This window comes from Schistocerca nitens, chromosome 6, assembly GCF_023898315.1.
Source record: "Schistocerca nitens isolate TAMUIC-IGC-003100 chromosome 6, iqSchNite1.1, whole genome shotgun sequence".
Lineage (NCBI taxonomy): Eukaryota > Metazoa > Arthropoda > Insecta > Orthoptera > Acrididae > Schistocerca > Schistocerca nitens.
The window spans coordinates 645,733,672-645,757,172 of NC_064619.1; the positions used below are offsets into that span (position 1 = coordinate 645,733,672).

The following is a 23,501-nucleotide window of genomic DNA, read 5'->3' on the forward strand; positions in this document are numbered from 1 at the left end:
TCCAACTAGCATGGACTCAGAAAAAATCGGTCATGCGAAATTAACTCGCGCTATTCTCACAAGACACAATAAAATCCATAGAAAAATCGGTCAAGCGAAATCAAAGCGCGCTATTCTCACATGACATAATGAAAACCGTTAAACAACGAAATCTCGTGGATGTAGAATTTTTTGATTTTCCTAAGGCGTTTGATTCGGCACCACACCAGCGTTTATTAACAAATGAAATTTGTGACTGGATTGAAGATTTCGTAGTAGTAAGGATGCAGCATGTTATATTGCATGGAGAGCTATCGACAGAAGTAGAACTAAATTGAAGCGTATCCCAGGAAAGCGTGTTGGGACGCTTGATGTTATTTTGTATAGACTCTTGACGTCATATTGTATATAAAGACTTTGCAGACTATGTTAATAGTAAGCATAGACTTTCTGCAGATGATATTACCTGTAATGAAGTACTGTTTGAAAAGTCTGCACAATTTTCAAATCTTACCTTGATAAGATTTCAGTGTGGTGCAAATATTGTGAAGTCATTTTAAATGTTCGTATTTTAAAACTGAGCACGTCACTAAAATTAATCATTGTGTCTACAATGTCAATATGTCACACCTGTAATCAATCGACTCATACACATATCCGAATGTAACAGTTTACAGGATACGAAACAGAATGATCGCGTAAGCTCAGTCGTAGAAAAATCTGATGGCAGCCTGTGTTGGATATTCGGAAAGTGCAGTTAGTCTGCAAGCGAGATTGCTAACAAATCACTGGTGCGTCCCGTCTTGGAATATTGTGTGGAAGTCGCGCGGGGTAGCCGCGCGGTCTCAGACGTCTTGTAACGGTCTGCGCGGCTCTCCCCCGCCGGAGGTTCGAGTCCTCCCTCGGGCATAGGTGTGTGTGTGTGTGTGTGTGTGTGTGTGTGTGTGTGTGTGTGTGTGTCTGTGTGTGTGTGTGTGTGTGTGATCGTCGTTAGCATAAGTTAGTTTAAGTTACGTTAAGTAGTGTGGAAGCTAAGGGACCGATGACCTCGGCAGTTTGGTCCCATAAGATCTTACTACAAATTTCCAAATTTTATTGTGTGGAACCACAGCAAGTAGGACTAAAAACGGATATTGAGCATGTACAGAGATGAGCAAGAATTGTCACAGGTTTGTATGACGCGTGAGAATGTGTTTCGGAAACTCTGATAAACCTGAGGGTCTGGGCGCTGGGGTCTGGAGGGACGGAAACATTTCATGTCATCACAACCGTGTTCCACTGCGGTCACTTGGGGATTATGGGGAGGCTAATCCAGTTCAGGAGTGCTATTGGCCAAAAACTACTGCCTCACAGACGATGCTTAATGACCGGGTGAATTGTCATGCTAGCACAATCATCGCTTCCGAACTGCTCCACTATTGTACGCAGTACACAATCCTTCAGAATGTGTTCATATCGTTGCACATTTAGCTTTTTCTTAAGCGCAATAAGACGACCACACCATACCGTAACACCATCCCCTACGTAATCCGTAGGTAACGCTCTGCAGTCATTCGCCAAACTCAAACCCTTCCATCGGATTTCCACAGGATTCTTGACTCCATATCACTCGTTTACAGCCATCCAATGTCCAGTGCCGTCGCTCTTTACACCACCTCAAGCGTCGCTTAGCACTGACCGCATAAACTTGAGTCTTGTAGAGGAGCTGCATGACCACTGATCCCCATTCTCTTTAACTCCCAAAGCACAATCACTGTACTGGCTGGACTGCTGGTAGCGCTTTGGATCCCATGAATGATTCCTTCCACTGATTTCTCTCGACGTTTTACAAACACCTTCTGCAATGCTCGACGGTCCCAATCGGTCGATACATGTGCGCTGCCTGGCCTTGGTTCAGTTGCGATTGCTCCTTTGCGTTTTCACTCCACAAACACGTCACCTGTAGCCCACTTGGGCAGCTTTATAAGGTTCGAAATGTTCCTGATGGATTTTTCACTCACGTGACACCCGATGGCTAGTTCAAGTTCGAAGTCACTCGCCTGGCCGACCCATTTTACTGTCACTGCTTCTCTGCCAATAAGACAATACTCCCGCTTCCTTACGCAGCTTCTAATGACCTCGTTGTCGACAGGACTTTAACCACTGATCTTCCTTCCTTCTTTCCTTAGGCCGGTATTACAAAAAATGGTTCAAATGGCACTGAGCACTATGGGACTTAACATCTACGGTCATCAGTCCCCTAGAACTTAGAACTACTCAAACCTAACTAACCTAAGGACATCACACAACACCCAGTCATCACGAGGCAGAGAAAATCCGTGACCCCGCCGAGGATCGAACCCGGGAACCCGGGCCCAGTTTTACACTATCAAATTTCTTTGTCAAAGATTTGATCAAATATGTGATCAAATATTCCGTCAAATATATTTGACTAAGATCTTGGACGTGGCGCTAGAAGGGGTATTACACTGCCATCATATTTTTCGTCAAAGTTCAAGATGGCTGACAACAACAACTCGTTATTAACCGCAGCAGTTGCATGTACCACAATTGCACTGTGTGCACATGCGGAAGACAAGCGGGGGAAAAAAAGGAAACATACCTGGGTGAAGCCGTCGGTTTTACGACGACACGATAATAGCATTCAACAAAACTTGTTACGTGAGCTTATAGTGGAGGACGTCAAGTCGTACATCAATTACTTAAGAATGGATGAGCATACATTTCTGTATGTGCTCAGTGAAGTGTATCCTCATATCACAAGGCACAATATTCACTTAAGAACTGCTACATCTGCAGAAGACAGGCTCACTGTAACACTCCGATTCCTTGCTACAGGAGGGGGTTAGGTTAGGTTAGGTTAGGTCTCCAATCTTCTTAATTTATTTTTGTATTCAGGGTGCCTGGCGTTGAAAGCGGGTCATCAGCTTCATACATCTCTATTTTTTGTAGTTGTCGGCACACACCAATTGCATTTACCGGCAATGTTTATAAAAACACTACAGACGACAGAACGCTGCAGCGATGCTAGCGCTCCATGTTGTAACATGTCACATTGCAGTGAACAGAAGACAAGCGACTTCTTTGATCAAATCTACAGCGAGGTCCTAGATTTGATCAAATATTGGACAAGATTTGACAAAGTTCCCTATTACACCATCAAATATCTTTGACAAAGATTTTTGACAAAGATAGTTTACAAATACATTTGACAGTGTAATACCGGCCTTACCTCCTGTCTTCCTTGATACTAGTAGTGTCGGCCTCTCGTGACATCTAATGTCATTTGTGCATTATATAGGGGTGACAGATACTTTTGGTCAGGTACCGTAGATCTAGGTGGATTTCCGTTTTTTAAAACGACTGTTATTCACTTTCAGCCATTTCAGCAGGGGTTGTTCCCTTGTAGAATTTAAGACCACTGTAAATGCGGAAGTTATACTCACAAATGTGTTACTACGAATGGGCAGAACAAGAAACACTGGAGCAGCTGTATCAGCTGACAGGCGAGTGGTATAGCGCAGATCTGCGACAGCGAGTCAACTGGGGCGCTTTGCTGCAGCGACCGCGACCCCTAATGACATTTCCGCAGCGCAGTGCCGGCGGGCTAAATGTAGCGTGCTTGATTATGAGAACCTTCGATGTCAGTGAACTCATTACCGGCCTCTTCCGCCGCCGATAAGGTTGCCGCGACTTGGAGTAACGGCTCTCTCCGACACCCGGCCCCGGAGAAGAAATCACCATTACCGGGATTTCTCCCTGCCTCCCGAGTGTTTGGATCGAGATAGAGTGGAAAACTCTGAGGCACATTAGGCTGCTAAGGCGCCTCCTAACGAAATGGCAAAAATCGAAGCGCACTGGCCCGATTTCCGTCCTCATTCTGTGCTGGAGAGCTAAGTGGCTAACCCATCTCATGTATGCAGTTTGCACACAGTAGCTCCGTTACTACAGTTGGTCTTCAATCGCTGCCCTCTGAAGTTGCACATGTAACTGTAGTTGGAGGTTACGCCACACATCTGCTACCAAGCTTCCCGGGTTCAATTCCCGGCGGGGTCAGGGATTTTCTCTGCCTCGTGATGACTGGGTGTTGTGTGCTGTCCTTAGGTTAGTTAGGTTTAAGTAGTTCTAAGTTATAGGGGACTGATGACCATAGATGTTAAGTCCCATAGTGCTCAGAGCCATTTGAACCTTTTTTTTTTTTTTTTTTTTTTTTTTTTTTTTTTTTTTTTTTTTTGCTACCAGGCTAGAGAAATTCACCAGGGGTCAGTTCTGTGCACATTTTACACGGCAGGAGAATCGCGTTTCCCTTTTAGATTAGCTTTCAACTACTTGCGACAAAATTCCCTTATTATATTTGGTTTTGTCGTACTATCGGAAAAACCAGTTCCCTCTCACGAAATGGTCCCTCATATTACACACTACAGGTATATTGTATACAAACATAGTAACAGAATGACGCATCTGATCAGTTTTGTCTAACGCAACAACTACAGTACGTTGCTTAACCTCTACATCTACATCTACATCTATACTCCGCGAGCCACCTTACGGTGTGTGGCGGAGGGTACTTATTGTACCACTATCTGATCCCCCCTTCCCTGTTCCATTCACGAATTGTGCGTGGGAAGAACGACTGCTTGTAAGTCTCCGTATTTGCTCTAATTTCTCGGATCTTTTCGTTGTGATCATTACGCGAGATATATGTGGGCGGTAGTAATATGTTGCCCATCTCTTCCCGGAATGTGCTCTCTCGTAATTTCGATAATAAACCTCTCCGTATTGCGTAACGCCTTTCTTGAAGTGTCCGCCACTGGAGCTTGTTCAGCATCTCCGTAACGCTCTCGCGCTGACTAAATGTCCCCATGACGAATCGCGCTGCTTTTCGCTGGATCATGTCTATCTCTTCTATTAATCCAACCTGGTAAGGGTCCCATACTGATGAGCAATACTCAAGAGTCGGACGAACAAGCGTTTTGTAAGCTACTTCTTTCGTCGATGAGTCACATTTTCTTAGAATTCTTCCTATGAATCTCAACCTGGCGCCTGCTTTTCCCACTATTTGTTTTATGTGATCATTCCACTTCAGATCGCTCCGGATAGTAACTCCTAAGTATTTTACGGTCGTTACCGCTTCCAATGATTTACCACCTATGGCATAATCGTACTGGAATGGATTTCTGCCCCTATGTATGCGCATTATATTACATTTATCTACGTTTAGGGAAAGCTGCCAGCTGTCGCACCATTCATTAATCCTCTGCAGGTCTTCCTGGAGTACGTACGAGTCTTCTGATGTTGCTACTTTCTTGTAGACAACCGTGTCATCTGCAAATAGCCTCACGGAGCTACCGATGTTGTCAACTAAGTCATTTATGTATATTGTAAACAATAAAGGTCCTATCACGCTTCCTTGCGGTACTCCCGAAATTACCTCTACATCTGCAGATTTTGAACCGTTAAGAATGACATGTTGTGTTCTTTCTTCTAGGAAATCCTGAATCCAATCACAAACCTGGTCCGATATTCCGTAAGCTCGTATTTTTTTCACTAAACGTAAGTGCGGAACCGTATCAAATGCCTTCCTGAAGTCCAGGAATACGGCATCAATCTGCTCGCCAGTGTCTACGGCACTGTGAATTTCTTGGACAAATAGGGCGAGCTGAGTTTCACATGATCTCTGTTTGCGGAATCCATGTTGGTTATGATGAAGGAGATTTGTATTATCTAAGAACGTCATAATACGAGAACCTCCTCCAGCATCACTACGGTTTTACAGTCGGGCGTGAGGACTGTCCGTAAGTAGATGGAAGGCAGTGTTGCAAGTAGGGGGCAGTTGCCTATATTGTATCGGCTTCAGATTTGTACCTAAGGCAAACCTTGTTGCGACGTAAAGTTAAGCGCCTGCACGCTAGTCGGGAATGAAAAAGAAGAGAGGGCTGTGAGTAGTAGTCAACCAACTGCAAGCTGACCGACCCATCTCCAGGTCGCCAACGCGACAGCAGCGGCCCCTAGATCAAGAGGACTTAACCGCCACGGCCAAGCTCAAGTGTAGCTCCAAGAGTAGTGACTTGTATAGCAGCGACTTAGGAATCGTTTATACTGAAGAAGCTTGTGTATTTCGTAGGCCGGGCTTTGTTCGTGACACATTTGTGTAATCACGAAGTTAAGTAATTTTTCCATTTGTAATAAAACTCATTAATACGATCTGTTTGAATTGTTTGTCTAGCGCCGGCCGGGGTGGCCGAGCAGTTCTAGGCGCTACAGCTGGAACCGCGCGACCGCTACGGTCGCAAGTTCGAATCCAGCCTCGGGCACGGATTTGTGTGATGTCCTTAGGTTAGTTAGGTTTAAGTGGTTCTAAGTTCTAGGGGACTGATGACCTCAGAAGTTAAGTCGCATAGTGCTCAGAGCCATTTGAACCTTTTTTTTTTTTTTTTTTTTTTTTTTTTTTTTTTTTTTTTTTTGTCTAGCGAACCAATAAGGCAGGTTTCCCAGACACCCCATATTTAACGACTATGTTGGATTTAACATACCTCTTATATATGCGACATTTAGTGACTTCAGCTATGAGTTCTGTGTGCTGAGGATCAGAACGTATGAAGACAGCGTTGATTTTGTCGAACTTTTCATCTAAACTTATGTCTACTATTACAAGTGGTAACATAATGTTTTAGTTGTGGGTGAATATATCTGAAATAATCTCAGTTTTGAGACAGTCACCAATCTGTATTTGTTGTGGTTCGTTTGTAGGAAACCGACAAAGAGAAAATGACGATGATACCTACAATGTACCGCTGTAAGTTTCCAATACTGCAGCGGTACACTTTAAGAAACTTGTTCCACAGTGAGTTTTACAAAATGAATTTCGCGCTAATAATGCAACATAATATTTACAAATGATTTTGTGTATTTTCAATGCATTCGTTAACCTAAGTTATAAAGTACGTAAGTTTTTGTATTACGGTATGGCAAGAGAAAAGCGTTGTGGAAAGATATATACAGCCGTAACAGTATACTCCAACGGGGCTCATGGATTAAATACATTTGTACGCATGTAACTGTGTCGTACGTCAACAACCAAGAGGCACGCTGAAACTAAAAACGAATGTGCGAACTGCGGTATACAATTTTTACCGTAGAAAGTGTTTTCTAATGAAGTTGAAAACGGGATGAAAAACCATATTTTTACATTGGAAGAGATGACGTTCGGTTTAAACATGTCGAACGTAAGAAACATTTCAGAAGGAAACGGACTGTTGAAATGCACAACAAGCCATTGCTGGCAAATAGTGGGCTGAAGAAGACCATCCTAATCCGAGTGAAATGGTGGAAGCTACAAACAAAACCACCAAGGTCTATTCTCAAACCAGAATAACAAAGTGATTGACAGCGAAACACAGTCAAACGTGGAAGGTCGCTGTTGTCGGTTCGTGCGCGTGCAGTATGGCCGTAGCATCAACAGCTGTGCTTTTCCTTACTGTACTGCCCTCTCACGCCGCGTTTTAAGTGCGATATTGAGTTCGCGTTACAGGATCGTAACATCCTTGCTGATTAACAAACGCACTCCCCTGTATAAAATGATACCGCGTTCCTATTATTTGTATACCTCAACAAAAGCAACAGGAAGGACACTGTCTTTTACAATAAGCAGAACGAGTCACGTTCATTTGTCTGTATCGTTCATGTAAATACATTAACGAACAACATTAAAATAATTAAAACTTCCTGAGTACTTATCAGTTACTGTAGTGTGCATGTAGTGTCATATTTGTGTCGAGGACTATTCCTTTATAAGGAGAAGAGATTTATCGTGCAAATGTCGGGTTCACCGTTCAGTCAAAAATACGACACAAGCCCGAAAACAAAGACGAATGACGGCAAAGGGTAGATGCCACTTAGTTCAGAATCACTTTCGTCCCCCACACTATCGTTATCTAACTTCTGGTCCATGGATGAGTCACTGGAATAGCCCAAGGGTATAACAATATTTTCAGTATTACTTTCTACACTAATTTCGCGCCGGCCGAAGTGGCCGTGCGGTTAAAAGCGCTGCAGTCTGGAACCGCAAGACCGCTACGGTCGCAGGTTCGAATCCTGCCTCGGGCATGGATGTTTGTGATGTCCTTAGGTTAGTTAGGTTTAACTAGTTCTAAGTTCTAGGGGACTAATGACCTCAGCAGTTGAGTCCCATAGTGCTCAGAGCCATTTGAACCATTTGAACTAATTTCGCTTTTCCACGCTTCCGTAACAACCGTTTCTGTGTGGCGTACAACATTATTCCACTTCTCTGGCGTTATTTGTGTCGCTGCTTCTTCTAACAGTCTTTGAAAAGCTTTTCTTACTTTTTGGCACATGTTTAATCTGGCGTTGAATTCGTAGTGGTATGGTGGAAGCCTAAGAGTCGTGTGGTCATGTTCTCTAGCTATCTAGTCCGCATCATACATGCCACTTCCACATTCTCTCGTAGTTTTGAATATTTGACCTTACATGGATTGCACCTTACGTCACACGAAGTCACATATTGTTTCTGACAAAAAAAGAAAGAAATAGTAGTAAGTACACTATTTTTATCTGCTGCATTTCCGGATTTCAATTTGCTTTGTTCATACACAAAAAAGCAGGCTGAGTTTGAGGTAAGTTACTTTTATTTCTGGACATATCTCACGTTGCATTCTTGTGAGAATTTTTAGGTGTTGTGCTAAGTAGGCAGGTTAGTTTCCTGTGAACAGTGTAGTCACTCTCAAATAGTTATTTCCTTCCGAGTAGAGCAGTTTCTTATTTTTGTGGATATTTCAAGTCAGACACTGCATTTCATGTCACCCAAATTTCATAACTTAGTTCAGAATTAAGTTTCAGTTAAAATAGTTTCCACTGAGTAAATAATTAGTTTCTTTTTGGGTTTAATTAGATTCACTTTGTGGTGTCACCGCCAGACACCACACTTGCTAGGTGGTAGCTTAAATCGGCCGCGGTCCATTAGTACATGTCGGACCCGCGTGTCGCCACTGTCAGGATCGCAGACCGAGCGCCACCACAAGGCAGGTCTCGAGAGACGGACTAGCACTCGCCCCAGTTGTACGACGACATTGCTAGCGACTACACTGATCGAAGCCTTTCTCTCATTTGCCGAGAGACAGTTAGAATAGCCTTCAGCTAAGTTAATGGCTACGACCTAGCAAGGCGTCATTTGTACCATTGCATGTATCTCACTTGTATCATCCAGAATGCTGTATACCAAAGGACAATATAAAAGTTAAGTGTTCTAGTAGCTACGTTCTTTTCTTTATCACATTCATTACGAATCCTGTTCCAGACTTAACGCCAGACGGCGTGAGTTGACGCGTGCCCTTTCGGCTTCTTCACTGTGGACTGGCTGCCTTAACAGTCCACTACATTGGCGACGAGGCTAAAAAGGGACTTTAGCGTTCGTATTGCACTAATTTGCTTGTGTCAAGGCTTCGCCACACTCTCCAGATGTACTGTCCGAATTTTATCGCTTGCAGAATCAGCAGACGCAGGCCTTATTGGATGCCCTTGGACAGCTCGTCCAGGATCAACGTGCGCTGCAAAACGATGCGGCCGCCGCCGCTTCATCGCTACCGCAGCCACACCATGCTGTTGCACCTCAATTTAGGCCCTACGAGGCGGCCAACGAGACATGGCCGGAATGGTCCCGACAATTTGGATTTCATCTCGCCGCCTACAGAATTCAAGGTAATGAGCGGCAGCCGTTTTTGCTTTCCTGTGTCGGTGTGTCCACCTACCGTGTGATAGTGAAATTGTTTCCCCGACGCGACGTAGCAACTCTGTCATACGAAGAAATTTTGTCTGCTTTAGATGCCTATTTCAAAGAAACAGTAACTGTCGTTGCAAAAAGGTATACGTTCTTTCGTACAAAACGTACGGCCGGTCAGACTAATAGGGAGTGGGTTGCAACTTTGCAAGGACTTACTAGGGAGTGTGCATTAGAATGTGACTGTGGACTCCCTTATTCAGATACTATGGTGCGTGATGCAATTGCACAGAACGTTTCTGATGTTCGCATACGGGAACAGATTTTGAAACTAGTTAATCCCTCCCTTCAACAAGTGATAGACAAATTGGATAGGCAAGACACACTTGACTTCGCACAAGCATCATTTGAAACTTCGCCAGCAGTGTGTCACATTAACCGGCCCGCCGAGCGCGCAGCACGGGGCGCTAAACGGCCCTCGCGCACATCCACGCAGCTGCGGCCTAGCTCGCACACACGTGTGCCACGTAAGCAAGCAAATGCAGTGAAATCATGCCCGCGGTGTGCAACTAGACATTCGCGTGAGAATTGCCCGTCACGCCAAGCTATTTGCTTTTACTGTCATAAGAAAGGACATGTTCAAAGTGTTTGCCAGAAAAAGCTCAGATCAGACAATCACAACCATTCCAGGCCCTTTGCTTCGCGCCGGAATCGAACCAAGGACGATCGGGCTCGTGGACCTTCGCCCATGGACATTCCTGTAGTTACTTCCACCCCGTCCATTGTTCCTCTCGCTAACAGTGACTGTGTTCGTCCCACACAAAGTGTGCGTCGACGTCGACGGAAGTCCCGTCACGTCGCGCGTGATTCTGTTCCAGTGTCTGTTCACGTTGCACAAAACGGTCGCTCTTGTCGTCAGCAGGACAATAAACTTTTTGTAGATTTGGACTTTGCCAGACAAGTGATACCGTTCCAGCTCGATACCGGAGCTGCAGTTTCATTGCTCAATCACGCCACGTACAAACAACTGGGCGCACCTCCGTTGTGTGCCGCAAATGTTCAGCTCGTGAGTTATTCCGGACAAGCTATCCCTGTGTTAGGACAGTGCACTCTTCTTGCCACATACAAGGGACACACAAAACTTGTGTCTTTTTACGTACTTCGTTCTTCTACTGCAGTGAACTTGTTTGGTTTAGATTTATTTCAGTTGTTTAACTTGTCTATAGTAAATCAGGTCCTATCAGTGAACCAGACTGTGCCTTCAGCCAGTGTTTCTACTCTATGTGGAGAATTTGCAGACATTTTTGCACCGGGCCTTGGTTGCGCTAAGAACTATGAAGCACATTTGGAACTGAAAGTCAACGCGCAACCGAAATTTTTCCGAGCGCGCAATGTTCCCCACGCATTGCGTTATGAGGTCGCCAACCGCTACGATGTCTTGTATCGGTCCGCTGCTACGCACGGCAACGCTGCTCATTGTCCCATTTGCCTGTTGCTGAGGATAACGCATTCGATTCTTCCGACCTTGCTTGCATGTTCATTGATGCGGAAACCGATGACGTGGTCGAATCGTTTCCGATTGATTTTCGTCGTGTCGCTACAGCCACAGCTTCTGACCCTGTCCTTGCTACCGTTCTGCGTTTTGTTGCTACGCAATGGCCCTTGTCGCAGTCACGGGTCGAGGATCCGTTGGTTCGCCGATTTTTTGCTCACAAGGAGAGACTTTTTGTACGACGTGGTGTTTTGCTGTTGCGTTCTGATAATGACCAGTCCAGAGTCGTGGTCCCACGTTCGTTACAGTCCTCTGTCTTACGGCTTCTTCACCAAGGACATTGGGGTATAGTGCGTACGAAACAATTTGCTCGTCAGCACTGTACTTGGTTCGGAATCGATGCTGCGATTACGAATATGTGCTCTTCTTGCATGGCGTGTGCCGAACACCAATCCGCGCCGCCGCGAAAATTCTTTGCATGGCCGAAAGCCACTTCCCCTTGGCAACGCTTGCACATAGATTTTGCCGGTCCATTCTGGAATGCTCGATGGTTGGTTGTGGTCGATTCTTTCAGTAATTTTCCTTTTGTTGTCCGGATGTCTTCCACGACGTCTTCTGCCACAATCCATGCTTTATCCGCTATTTTTTGCATTGAAGGTCTTCCGCAGACTATTGTTTCCGACAATGGCCCACAATTCATGTCCGCAGAATTTCAGTCGTTCTGCAAGGCCAATGGTATTCAACATCTGACATCCGCGCCGTTTTCGCCTCAGTCCAACGGTGCCGCTGAACGGTTGGTACGGACTTTCAAGTCACAGATGTTGAAGTTGAAAGAGTCGCATTCTCGGGAGGACGCGTTATTGCTCTTTTTGTCCTCGTATCGCTCTCAGCCTCGAGATGGTCGCTCGCCGGCTGAGTTGCTCCACGGTCGTCCTCATCGAACCTTCATGTCTTTGCTGCATCCACCGCATCAGGTTCCTGTGCAGCAGCAGACTCCTGCTTTTGCTCCTGGCGACGTTGTCTTCTATCGCAACTTTCGCGGTTCACGGCGTTGGCTCGCAGGGCGCATTCTTCGCTGCCTCGGCCGCGCGAAGTATTTGGTTTTGGGGGCCTCTGGTGAGGTGCGTCGGCATCTCAATCAGCTGCGCCTCTGTCGTCGCCCGGGTTCTGCCGCTCCCCGTCTGCTTTCAGCGACGGTGCCGTCCGGTCAGCGCCCTGGGGACCCATCTACTGGCTCGCCTCATCCCCAGATGTTACCGACGATGCCTTCCATTTTGCCCCATGGCGTCGCGCCGCCGCCGCAGCAGCCGCCGCGGCCGCCGCCGGCGCCGCCCGCAGTGCACGCTTCGCTGCAGCCGCCCAGCGCCTCCCTGGGTCACGCGCCGCCGATCGCTTCCCGTGACCAGCCGTCATCCGCCATGAAACCATTGCCCGCTCCGGACCAGATGTCGTCTTCGCCCGTCGGGTGCCCCGACCGCATGGAGGTCGACCCTTCGGCCCCTCCTGTCTCATTACGGGCGCATACACCGCATGTTGACGTGCACCCTGGACTAGGTTTTCAGGCGTTTCCTAGCTCCCCTCGGACCGAATGGCAGGGTGCGGGTGGCACAGCCTCGCCTGTTGTTAGGCTCCCCACCTCGTCGCATACGTCAACATGGGGTCCTCCCCACGGCGGGCGGAAGCCTTATCACACGACCGTCCGCCGATTTGCGGGGGAGGAACGTGGTGTCACCGCCAGACACCACACTTGCTAGGTGGTAGCTTAAATCGGCCGCGGTCCATTAGTACATGTCGGACCCGCGTGTCGCCACTGTCAGGATCGCAGACCGAGCGCCACCACAAGGCAGGTCTCGAGAGACGGACTAGCACTCGCCCCAGTTGTACGACGACATTGCTAGCGACTACACTGATCGAAGCCTTTCTCTCATTTGCCGAGAGACAGAATAGCCTTCAGCTAAGTTAATGGCTACGACCTAGCAAGGCGCCATTTGTACCATTGCATGTATCTCAAGATAGAGTCTCACTTGTATCATCCAGAATGCTGTATACCAAAGGACAATATAAAAGTTAAGTGTTCTAGTAGCTACGTTCTTTTCTTTATCACATTCATTACGAATCCTGTTCCAGACTTAACGCCAGACGGCGTGAGTTGACGCGTGCCCTTTCGGCTACTTCACTGGCTGCCTTAACAGTCAACTACACACTTCCATTCTTCCACATTCAGCAATTCATTAAGATTGAAGTTTTCTTTCACGACGCTGTTCAAGTGCAACACAGGGCGTATCAAAAGCATTGTTCAGCAGCTGAATAGGATATCTAAAGCGCACATTACACGAGGAGAAAGTTTTTGAAAAAAGAGTATTCATTATTTTCAGTTAGAAATAATTTTTGTAGAAAACTTACACCCTTCATATGTTCTTATAAGACCTGTTCGGCAAATAGTGTACGTGTCAAGCCATTTATTTTAGACTTAATGATAGCAAAGTAGTTCCTAAAAGCAAGGTTATTAAACTGCAGTTTAACAATATAAATTCGTGCAAATATTACGGAACCAATTTTGTGATTTACAAATGGGTACGTTACAAAATGCAACTGCACTTAATTTTCCTTTTAATAAAAGTTAATAATGAAGCAATAACAATTTGAATCGTCGTGCTTAATCCTAAAGTACGAGGGCAGTTCAATAAGTAATGCAACACATTTTATTTCTCGGCCAATTTTGGTTGAAAAAACCGGAAATTTCTTGTGGAATATTTTCAAACATTCCCGCTTCGTCTCGTATAGTTTCATTGACTTCCGACAGGTGGTAGCGCTGTACGGAGCTGTTAAAATGGCGTCTGTAACGGATGTGCGTTGCAAAGAACGGGCAGTGATCGAGTTTCTTTTGGCGGAAAACCGGGGCATCTCAGATAAAATGGTTCAAATGGCTCTGAGCACTATGGGACTCAACATCTTAGGTCATAAGTCCCCTAGAACTTAGAACTACTTAAAACTAACTAACCTAAGGACATCACACACACCCATGCCCGAGGCAGGATCCGAACCTGCGACCGTAGCAGTCCCGCGGTTCCGGACTGCAGCGCCAGAACCGCTAGACCACCGCGGCCGGCGCATCTCAGATATTCATAGACGCTTGCAGAATGTCTACGGTGATCTGGCAGTGGAAAAAAGCACGGTGAGTCGTTGGGCAAAGCGTGTGTCATCATCGCCGCAAGGTCAAGCAAGACTGTCTGATCTCCCGCGTGCGGGCCGGCCGTGCACAGCTGTGACTCCTGCAATGGCGGAGCGTGCGAACACACTCGTTCGAGATGATCGACGGATCACGATCAAACAACTCAGTGCTCAACTTGACATCTCTGTTGGTAGTGCTGTCACAATTGTTCACCAGTTGGGATATTCAAAGGTTTGTTCCCGCTGGGTCCCTCGTTGTCTAACCGAACACCATAAAGAGCAAAGGAGAACCATCTGTGCGGAATTGCTTTCTCGTCATGTGGCTGAGGGTGACAATTTCTTGTCAAAGATTGTTACAGGCGATGAAACATGGGTTCATCACTTCGAACCTGAAACAAAACGGCAATCAATGGAGTGGCGCCACACCCACTCCCCTACCAAGAAAAAGTTTAAAGCCATACCCTCAGCCGGTAAAGTCATGGTTACAGTCTTCTGGGACGCTGAAGGGGTTATTCTGTTCGATGTCCTTCCCCATGGTCAAACGATCAACTCTGAAGTGTATTGTGCTACTCTTCAGAAATTGAAGAAACGACTTCAGCGTGTTCGTAGGCACAAAAATCTGAACGAACTTCTCCTTCTTCATGACAACGCAAGACCTCACACAAGTCTTCGCACCCGAGAGGAGCTCACAAAACTTCAGTGGACTGTTCTTTCTCATGCACCCTACAGCCCCGATCTCGCACCGTCGGATTTCCATATGTTTGGCCCAATGAAGGACGCAATCCGTGGGAGGCACTACGCGGATGATGAAGAAGTTATTGATGCAGTACGACGTTGGCTCCGACATCGACCAGTGGAATGGTACCGTGCAGGCATACAGGCCCTCATTTCAAGGTGGCGTAAGGCCGTAGCATTGAATGGAGATTACGTTGAAAAATAGTGTTGTGTAGCTAAAAGATTGGGGAATAACCTGGTGTATTTCAATGCTGAATAAAACAACCCCTGTTTCAGAAATAAAAATGTGTTGCATTACTTATTGAACTGCCCTCGTATTATCGCATGAGTAACGAACATTAAGTAACCGATTATCTGTTTTCGTTTCAATACTTTGTGTGACTGTAAGGGATAAAAAGTTTGAAAAGATTTGAACTTATGTTTAAAGTTTGTTGGAAGTCGGTAGATGCTCTAACTTTCAAACACTGAATGAGTATAGTCCGGGTAATTTGAATTTAAGAAAAGCAAGTTTTTCACACATTTCAGTGTCTTGAACTATTTATCGTGCAATGGTATAATTTTGCATGTACGTTCAGGGGTACATGTGGATACTGTACATAAAATATGTTGCGAATAGAGTCAGTAACAGAGAAATCGTGAAGTGAAACGTTATGCCTGAGGAAGCTTTACTGCATAAACAGCTAAAATGTAATGAGAGATAAATTTTTTCCTCTCATTTTGTGAGGGATGTCAACGAGGAAAAAATTTCGAAAAGATTTACAATTATTCGTCAAGTTTGTTGGAAGTCGCTAAATGCTCTTATTCTCAAATAATGGGTGAATATAGTTTGGGTAATTTGCGCGCCGTGAGTTATGCTGCCAAATGAGGTATGTAGAGTTTCCAACTTTAATGCTTGAATTATGGTGTTGAATGTGAGATTTTTACCTCCACTATTTCAAATTTTTAAGTTCGGTCAGTAATTATATTAAATACTCAAAATCAAATTCTTACCCGCCAGGGTAGCCAAGCGCGCTAACGCGCTGCTTCCTGGACTCGGGTAGGCGCGCCGGCCCCGGATCGAATCCGCCTGGCGGATTAACGACGAGGGCCGGTGTGCTGGCCAGCCTGGATGTGGTTTTTAGGCGGTTTTCCACATCCCGCTAGGTGAATACTGGACTGGTCGCCACGTTCCGCCTCAGTTACACGCGTCGCAGACATTTGAAACCACGTCCGCACTATTTCACGATTTACACTAGACGCAGACAGTTGGGGTGCACTGATTCCATCCTGGCGGGTATGGGGTGGCGGCAGGAAGGGCATCTGGCCACCCCTAACACTAACACTGCCAAATCCGTTGTAACCACGCCGACCCTGCGATCGCTGCTGGATTATGGCGTAAGCGAAAGAAAGAAAGAAAGAATCAAAATCAAATTCTTGTTGTCCCTGGAAGATGTTAGCTAGGTGGCCTTCAATAGGGTGTAGGCCAGCTTTAGCCACTCAGTAACGAAGATATTGAGTATGAAATTAATCTGAGATTCACATATGATAATAACGTAGTCCGTGACCTCGCAGAGGCTGAGTACTCACAGAGAACCTCCAGCTTGACGCTCTTGCGCATGGGCTTGTCGCCGCGCTGCGCCATCACCGGGTTGCTGGCCTCGCAGTGCAGCGTGCGCTCGTTCTCGTACAGCGTCGCCTGGAAGATGAGCGTGTTCCGCGTCGTGAACGTGCCGTCGTCCTGCAATACGCAAAACACGCCGCCGTCACAATACTGTCACTCAGACTCATAACTCACGTGCACTACAAATACCTGTTTACATTTAGAAAAGGCTTTCGGCAATGTTGACCACAAGAGACACTTCCAAATTGTCAAGTTATCAGTGATACAAATACATGGAGCAAAAGATTACCTACAACTTGTACTGAAACCAGATTGCAGCGCACGTCGAGGGGCGTGGTGTACGGTAAAGCGTCGAAGTTGAGTGACTGTAGAAAGACGACTTAGAGGAAATTTCCAGTTGCTGTGATGAATAGCCTAATTGTGAAAAAATGGAAGTTAATGCATATGAGTAGGAAGATCAAACCTGTAATGTTCGGATACAGTATTACTATTGTTCTGATATACACAGTCAAGTCGTTTAAATATCTGGGCGTAACGTTTGAAAGCGATATTAGATGGAATGAGCATGTGAAAACTGTGGTAGGGAAGGCGAATGGTAGACTTCGGTTTATTGAGAGAATTTTAGGAAAGAGTGGTTCACTTGTAAGGGGGGGGCCGCATAAAGGATGCTGGTGCGACCTATTTGTGAAGTCGTCAGTCACACGACCACCCCGCCGCCTGAGAGATCGATCCCCCGGATGCGATTCTCTCGATAAACGGAACAGAAGAACGACTGTGTTAGCCAAAGAGTACACAGCCAGTCGCAGTACTTATGCTCGCCGTGAGGCACCTCTAGGCCACTTCATGTGCAGCAGGAGTGTAGTGCAGTTGTGCCAGTCTACAGTTGGTAGCCGCGCTCAGTGGTCAGCCAGCGCCGATGTTAGTCATCGTCTGCAGCTCAGTCATTGCTGCCATCAAGTCTTTGTAGCTCCGTTCCAAGTTAGTGTTCAAATTCACCGGATTCGACATTCAAGATTACGAGAGATTAATTCGTCACTGCAAGATTTGTGACTTGTAAATTATGTCATTCTACAGACGCTTAGTCTAGTCACGTCTTCTATAACTGTCAACCAACTGATCATGGACTACAGCAAAGTTAAATAATAAATACTTTCTTATTTTGTACTCCTGCTAATTAATTGTGTTTTCCTGCTGTAGCTACCATGCAGTCTTGGCATAGTAGAACCCACGTTTCCACCTCCTTGGGTACCTCATATTTGCCACCTCACGTTGATGTACTCGATTATAGTGGAAGATCGAGAGCCATCACTATTCTTGAGTAGTGCTCGAGTGTTTGGGATCCGTACCACGTCGAGTTGAAAGGAGACATCGAAGCAATTCAGAGGCGGGCTGCTAGATTTGTTATCGGTTGAGTCAACAACGCGTGTTACGGAAATGCTTCGGGAACTCAAACGGGAATCCATTGAAGGAAAGGTGACGTTCTTTTCGAGAAACACTATTGAGAAAAGTTAGAGAACCGGCATTTGAAGCTAACTGCCGAACGATTTCACTGCCGCCAACATACACTGCGCGTAAGTACCACGAAGATAAGATACGGGAAAGTAGGGCTCATACGGAAGCATTACAGACAGTCGTTTTTTTCCGCTATATTTGCGAATGAATTTTTTCCGCCTTGTGGTCTGATATCACAGCTTGATAATGAACTGGCTTCCTTTAAGTTGTTGTCCACAAGTAGTGGTATGTGGTACCCTCCATCGCGAACCTTACGGTGGCTTGTGGAGTATCGATGTAGATGTAAATATAGATGTAGACGTGAAAGGGAGATGGTACTTACAAAGGGAGGGAGACAGGGTTGCAGTCTATTCCTCGTGTTATCCTGTGCAAACCTAGAGCTAGCAGTAAAGGAAACAAATGAGACATTTGGAGATGCAATTAAAGTACGGGGATAAAAAGTAAATATTCTTGAGGGTTGTGGTAATATTGTAATTCTGTCAGAGACAAAAAGGAATTGGCAAGCCAACTGAAGAGAACAGGAAGTATCTTGCAATGTGGCTATAATTGATGAACGTCAGTAAAAATGAAATAAGTGTAATGCAAAGTAGTAGAATAAATTCAGCTGATGCTGAAGGCATTAGAATAGGAAATGGAACGCGACTGTGGCAAATGAGTTTTACTATGTGAGCTGCAAATAACTGACAACGACATAAGTAATGAGAATACCAAATATAAGTTGACAAAGGCAAGAAAAGATTTCCTGAAAAACACAAATATGTTGACATCGAATATAGATGTAAGGCAGAGTTCTCACTGAGGTGATACAATATGTAATACGATACTCAATGGAACTGACGATATGACGCAGAAGCAACCCTCAACGGTGGAGCTCGTAGAAGCGTAGATGAGGCGACTTAACTCGCCCACCCTGGGGCGACACCGGTACGACTGTACGTTGTGTTTCCCGGAGTAACACGGTGTGATGGTTGCGACTGCATCGTGCAATACACATGGAAGAAAATTGTTTTATATATATGAAACAATGCTATATCCGCTTCTGTAGTTTATCAGTAAATCCTTTACTTTTCGTGTAAAACATTAAAAACCACTGTTTTGTAATTTGTGTGTGTTCTCCGCTATGTAAAATTTTTCATACGATTTTGAGGAAACTATTAAATAAAAATAGAATTTTTTCCGCCTTGTGGTCTGACATCACAGCTTGATAATGAACTGGCTTCCTTTAAGCTGTTGCTCACAATTATTGTGATACTTCGAAATTAAACACAGCGCATATTTTGAAAAATAGGGCCGGCCGGCGTGACCGAGCGGTTCTAGGCGCTACAGTCTGGAACCGCGCGACCGCTACGGTCGCAGGTTCGAATCCTGCCTCGGGCATGGATGTGTGTGATGTCTTTAGGTTAGTTAGGTTTAAGTAGTTCTAAGTCCTAGGGGCCTGATGACCTCAGTGCTCAGAGCCATTTGAACCATTTTTTTTTTTTTTGTTTGTCTAGCGAACCAATAAGGCAGGTTTCCCAGACACTCCATATTTAACGGATCAACGAATCTTCAGTTTAGTAACAGAAGAAAGTCTGAGGGATAAAAATAGTAATGTGAGATTAAGGCTTGAATACGGTAAACAGGTTAAAATGGATGTAGCGCACAGCAGTTATGAGGAGATTAAAAGATTTGTGTGGATAGCTGCATGAAACCGGTGTTCGGAATGATGTCTACAACCAAATACATAAAATTAGTATTTACGTGTGGTCGTTTGACCATATGACTCATAGTATTACACAGCCACCGTGACACATTAAAATCTATTCTTGGTCACATTTGGGAGAAAGCTCCGACGTCACACAGAATTTTATAAATCGTCTTGCCTCGAATGTCAACGTCCGTCGTAATTACGGAGGACGCGGACCCTGACTTGTTTCTTCTCGTGGGGGTTAGGGTTCGGGGAATGGGGTGGGGGGAACTTGGGGAAGGGGCTACTCGGAGTAAATGTGAAACCTTGATTTCCCGCCAGACAAGCCTGAAATGAGACACTACAAAGTCGGAGTGTCGACTTCAGTGGCCGCAACTTTTTGTTTATCCCTTGTCAACTCCTCTCTTGTTGCCATCTTCTCTCTTGATCAGTCGCCACTCTCTGCGTATCCGTGAAACAATACCCGTAGGAGAACGTTAAGTGAGCAACAGCACTTTCCTGACTCGCTGCTTTTTCTGTTTCATCAGCCTCAGATACGCATGCGCCCTGTTAGCAGGAATTCACCGCATTCTCTGATTTTTAAAGAACAAGTTTCCAAAAATCCAACCAGAACCAGCTATTACAGCAGAGAGAAGTGGAAGAAATAGAGAATTTTAAACAAAAATCATTAACTGTATTATTGTTGCCATTAAAAATATCTTGGTATCACATGTAGCAAAGCAAATACAATAGGCAAGAAGTCACCCCGCTACTTATTTCTCTTTGGCACATTTTCTTTGTCAGCTGAAATTAGACATTTAGTGAAATACTGGACCTGCAGATTGCAACACTGGGAAAATAAAACTGAATTCCAAGACTTCCTGCAGAATTTGAGCCGTGTTGATGACAACAGCATTCGCCATAAAATACGTGGCATTAGAATCAGAGCTCAGAGTTGCAGATGAGGACGGAAGCACTCCAGTTTTAGACGCCAATTCACTTTGTCCATTAAGGAAATAAAGAACGGGTTCCTTTAAAACAGCCATCTTGATAAGATTTCTTTTTTTGCGCGATTTATAAAACGTTTCGCAAAAGGGGAAGAAATGCATTGTGGGTTTCGGAGCTCTTCGGTTTTACGAGGGATTTCCGCATAAATCTAGGATTTCAAGAATCTTATTCCGCGAATGAGCTCATTGTGTTTTAATGCTGAGCGTAAAGGAAGAGCCTGCAGAAGACGATTCGACGCAGTTTTATCTCCGGAATGCACGGTAATTCCACATGACTTTGGCAATAAAACTCAGTGCAGGCCATTTCATTTGCGTGCAGATTTGTACAGGCGTTTCGTATCTGCAATTTGCTCTACCCCTTGGACTGAACATACTTCCTAAGTGCGTATCACCCGGAACGTGGACGAGTCGTAGAAATGATATTCGTTACTAGCAGCTGTTGAATTCAGAAATTCCAAAGGATACTATGTAATATCGATTATCAACATTAGACAACAACACTGCGCAATAAAATTAAAAGATCACTTTTTCGAGACCCCCCTCATTGCCTCCCATTGCGAAGCATAAGTCTGAAATTTGGCTCGAAGGTGCCATAGAACCTAATTCTGTATTGGTCCAAACGAGTTCGACGTCTTGCGACAAGTATGACACTCTTCAAAAAATGTTCAAATGTGTGTGAAATCTTATGGGACTTAACTGCTAAGGTCATCAGTCCCTAAGCTTACACACTACTTAACCTAAATTATCCCAAGGGCAAACACACACACCCATGCCCGAGGGAGGACTCGAACCTCCGCCGGCACCAGCCGCACAGTCCATGACTGCAGCGCCTCAGACCGCTCGGCTTATATCGCGCGGCAGCTCATGTCAGCTGTAAGTTGGGTTAATCATGTTACAGTGGCATCAAAATTTCAGCACAATTCTTCCAAACGCCATCGTGGACATGTCACGCGATGAGAAGATCGTCACAGCCCCTCTTACCCACATTTCACATCCTTATTTTGACGTCTCCGCGGTGGTTGTCAGAGCGGTGACACACAACTTCGAAATCACGCGTTTTTTTTACGGATAGGTGAGGAAAACCTTTCAGACACATCGACCAATCGACAAGAAAAAGACAGAGAGGGTGGTCTAAAGGGTGTGAATGAAACCACTTCTTACCCTGAGGCGTTAATACCCACACATTTCGCATTTGGAAACAACAGTTTGCAGTACGATAAACAACGAGATGTTCTTGACAACCTTTGACACTATTGACACCCTAGGACGTTTCAACCCTTCTCTGAGGGCACTGTGTGGCCGCATTCCCATTGGACGTGACTGCACTCCTTTGGAATGCACTGCGACCACAATTTTTGCTCTCGAGTACAGGTTAGAACCACTACGGACGGTTCAAAACCATTCAACGAAGTTGGTTTTTCAGTCTTCCTATTTTCCTCCCCCGTGAGGTGTGATCACGTGAGAGCGTCACATTAGCATTTGTGTGAACAAAGGCAAAGGTTCCCTCCACCCTGTTCAGCGCCAAGGGTGTTTCACTGCGAACTGTCGTTCTTTCTGACAGCGAAATGTGTGAGAATATACCACACATGGAAGGGCTGTAGGGCGCCACGCTTGTCCACTAGTACAGAATTAGGTAATACACGCCTTTGAGCCAAATTTCAAACTTATACTTCGCAATGGGAAGCAATTGTGGGGTTTCGAAAAGGTGACCCTTTAAATCTGTTACAAAGTGTAGCTATTCCGTCGAACCTGATGAAAGGCTGTTGACACTGCTCATCACTGAACCTAATTCGTCACTCAACTTTCACGAATTAGTCGTGATGACGCACTACTACTCTTCTGGTAAGTATTTGTACTTTGATTATTCAATAAGTACACTGTTGGCCACCGTAAATGCAACACCAAGAAAAACAAGAGGTAGCACAACAAGATTTATTTTGTAGATAACATGTTGACCAAGTATCAAATGATTACGTTTACAGACGTCTGTGACATGTGGTTCCTGCCAGAATCAGTAGCCAGAGTAGCCGCCATTGTTGGAGATCACCGCTGCCACACGTCTCGGCATTGAGTCAAAGAGACGTTGGATGTGTTCCTGGGGTACAGCAGCCCAAGCAGCTTCCACACGTTGCCAAAGATCATCTGGTGTGGCAGCTGGGGATGTAATCTGGGTCACTCGTTGAGCAACCATGGACCACATGTTTTCTATCGGCGAAAGATCCGGAGAGCGAGACGGCCAGGGAAGCAATTCAATCTGGTTATTGACGAAGAACCTTTGGACAATGCTTGCCACGTGTGGTCGCGCATTATCCTGTTGAAATATGGCTGTGGCCGAGCCCTGAAGGTAAGGAAGGACAACTGGCTCCAGCGCCTCGGATATGTAGCGCCGGCTATTTAAAGTACCGGCAATGCGTACTAGAGGCATGCGAGAGTAATATCCAATGCCGCCCCATACCATAATACCCGGTGCAAGACCAGTGTGGCGGTGCATAATGCAGCTGTCCAGCATCCTCTCTCCACGGTGTCTCCACACTCCGACCATCGTGGTGCTGCAGACAGAAGCGTGCCTCGTCAGTAAAGACAACGTCATTCCATTCTGCCGTCCA

The 23,501-nt window shown here is 45.5% G+C and overlaps 1 protein-coding gene across 11 annotated transcripts in view; it reads right to left on the bottom strand.

The window, feature by feature from the left end:
* LOC126262390 (hemicentin-1) overlaps window positions 1–23,501 on the bottom strand; it is a 1,144,740-nt gene that overhangs the window by 375,846 nt on the left and 745,393 nt on the right. For all 11 annotated transcript variants that reach the window (XR_007546725.1, XR_007546724.1, XR_007546726.1 and 8 more), the window contains exon 6: window positions 16,677–16,827. Coding sequence is in view for 5 of the 11 variants with exons in the window: in XM_049958994.1 (XP_049814951.1) it covers window positions 16,677–16,827 (151 nt within the window). In the remaining 6 variants the exon portion in view is untranslated. The remainder of the gene's footprint in view (window positions 1–16,676; window positions 16,828–23,501) is intronic.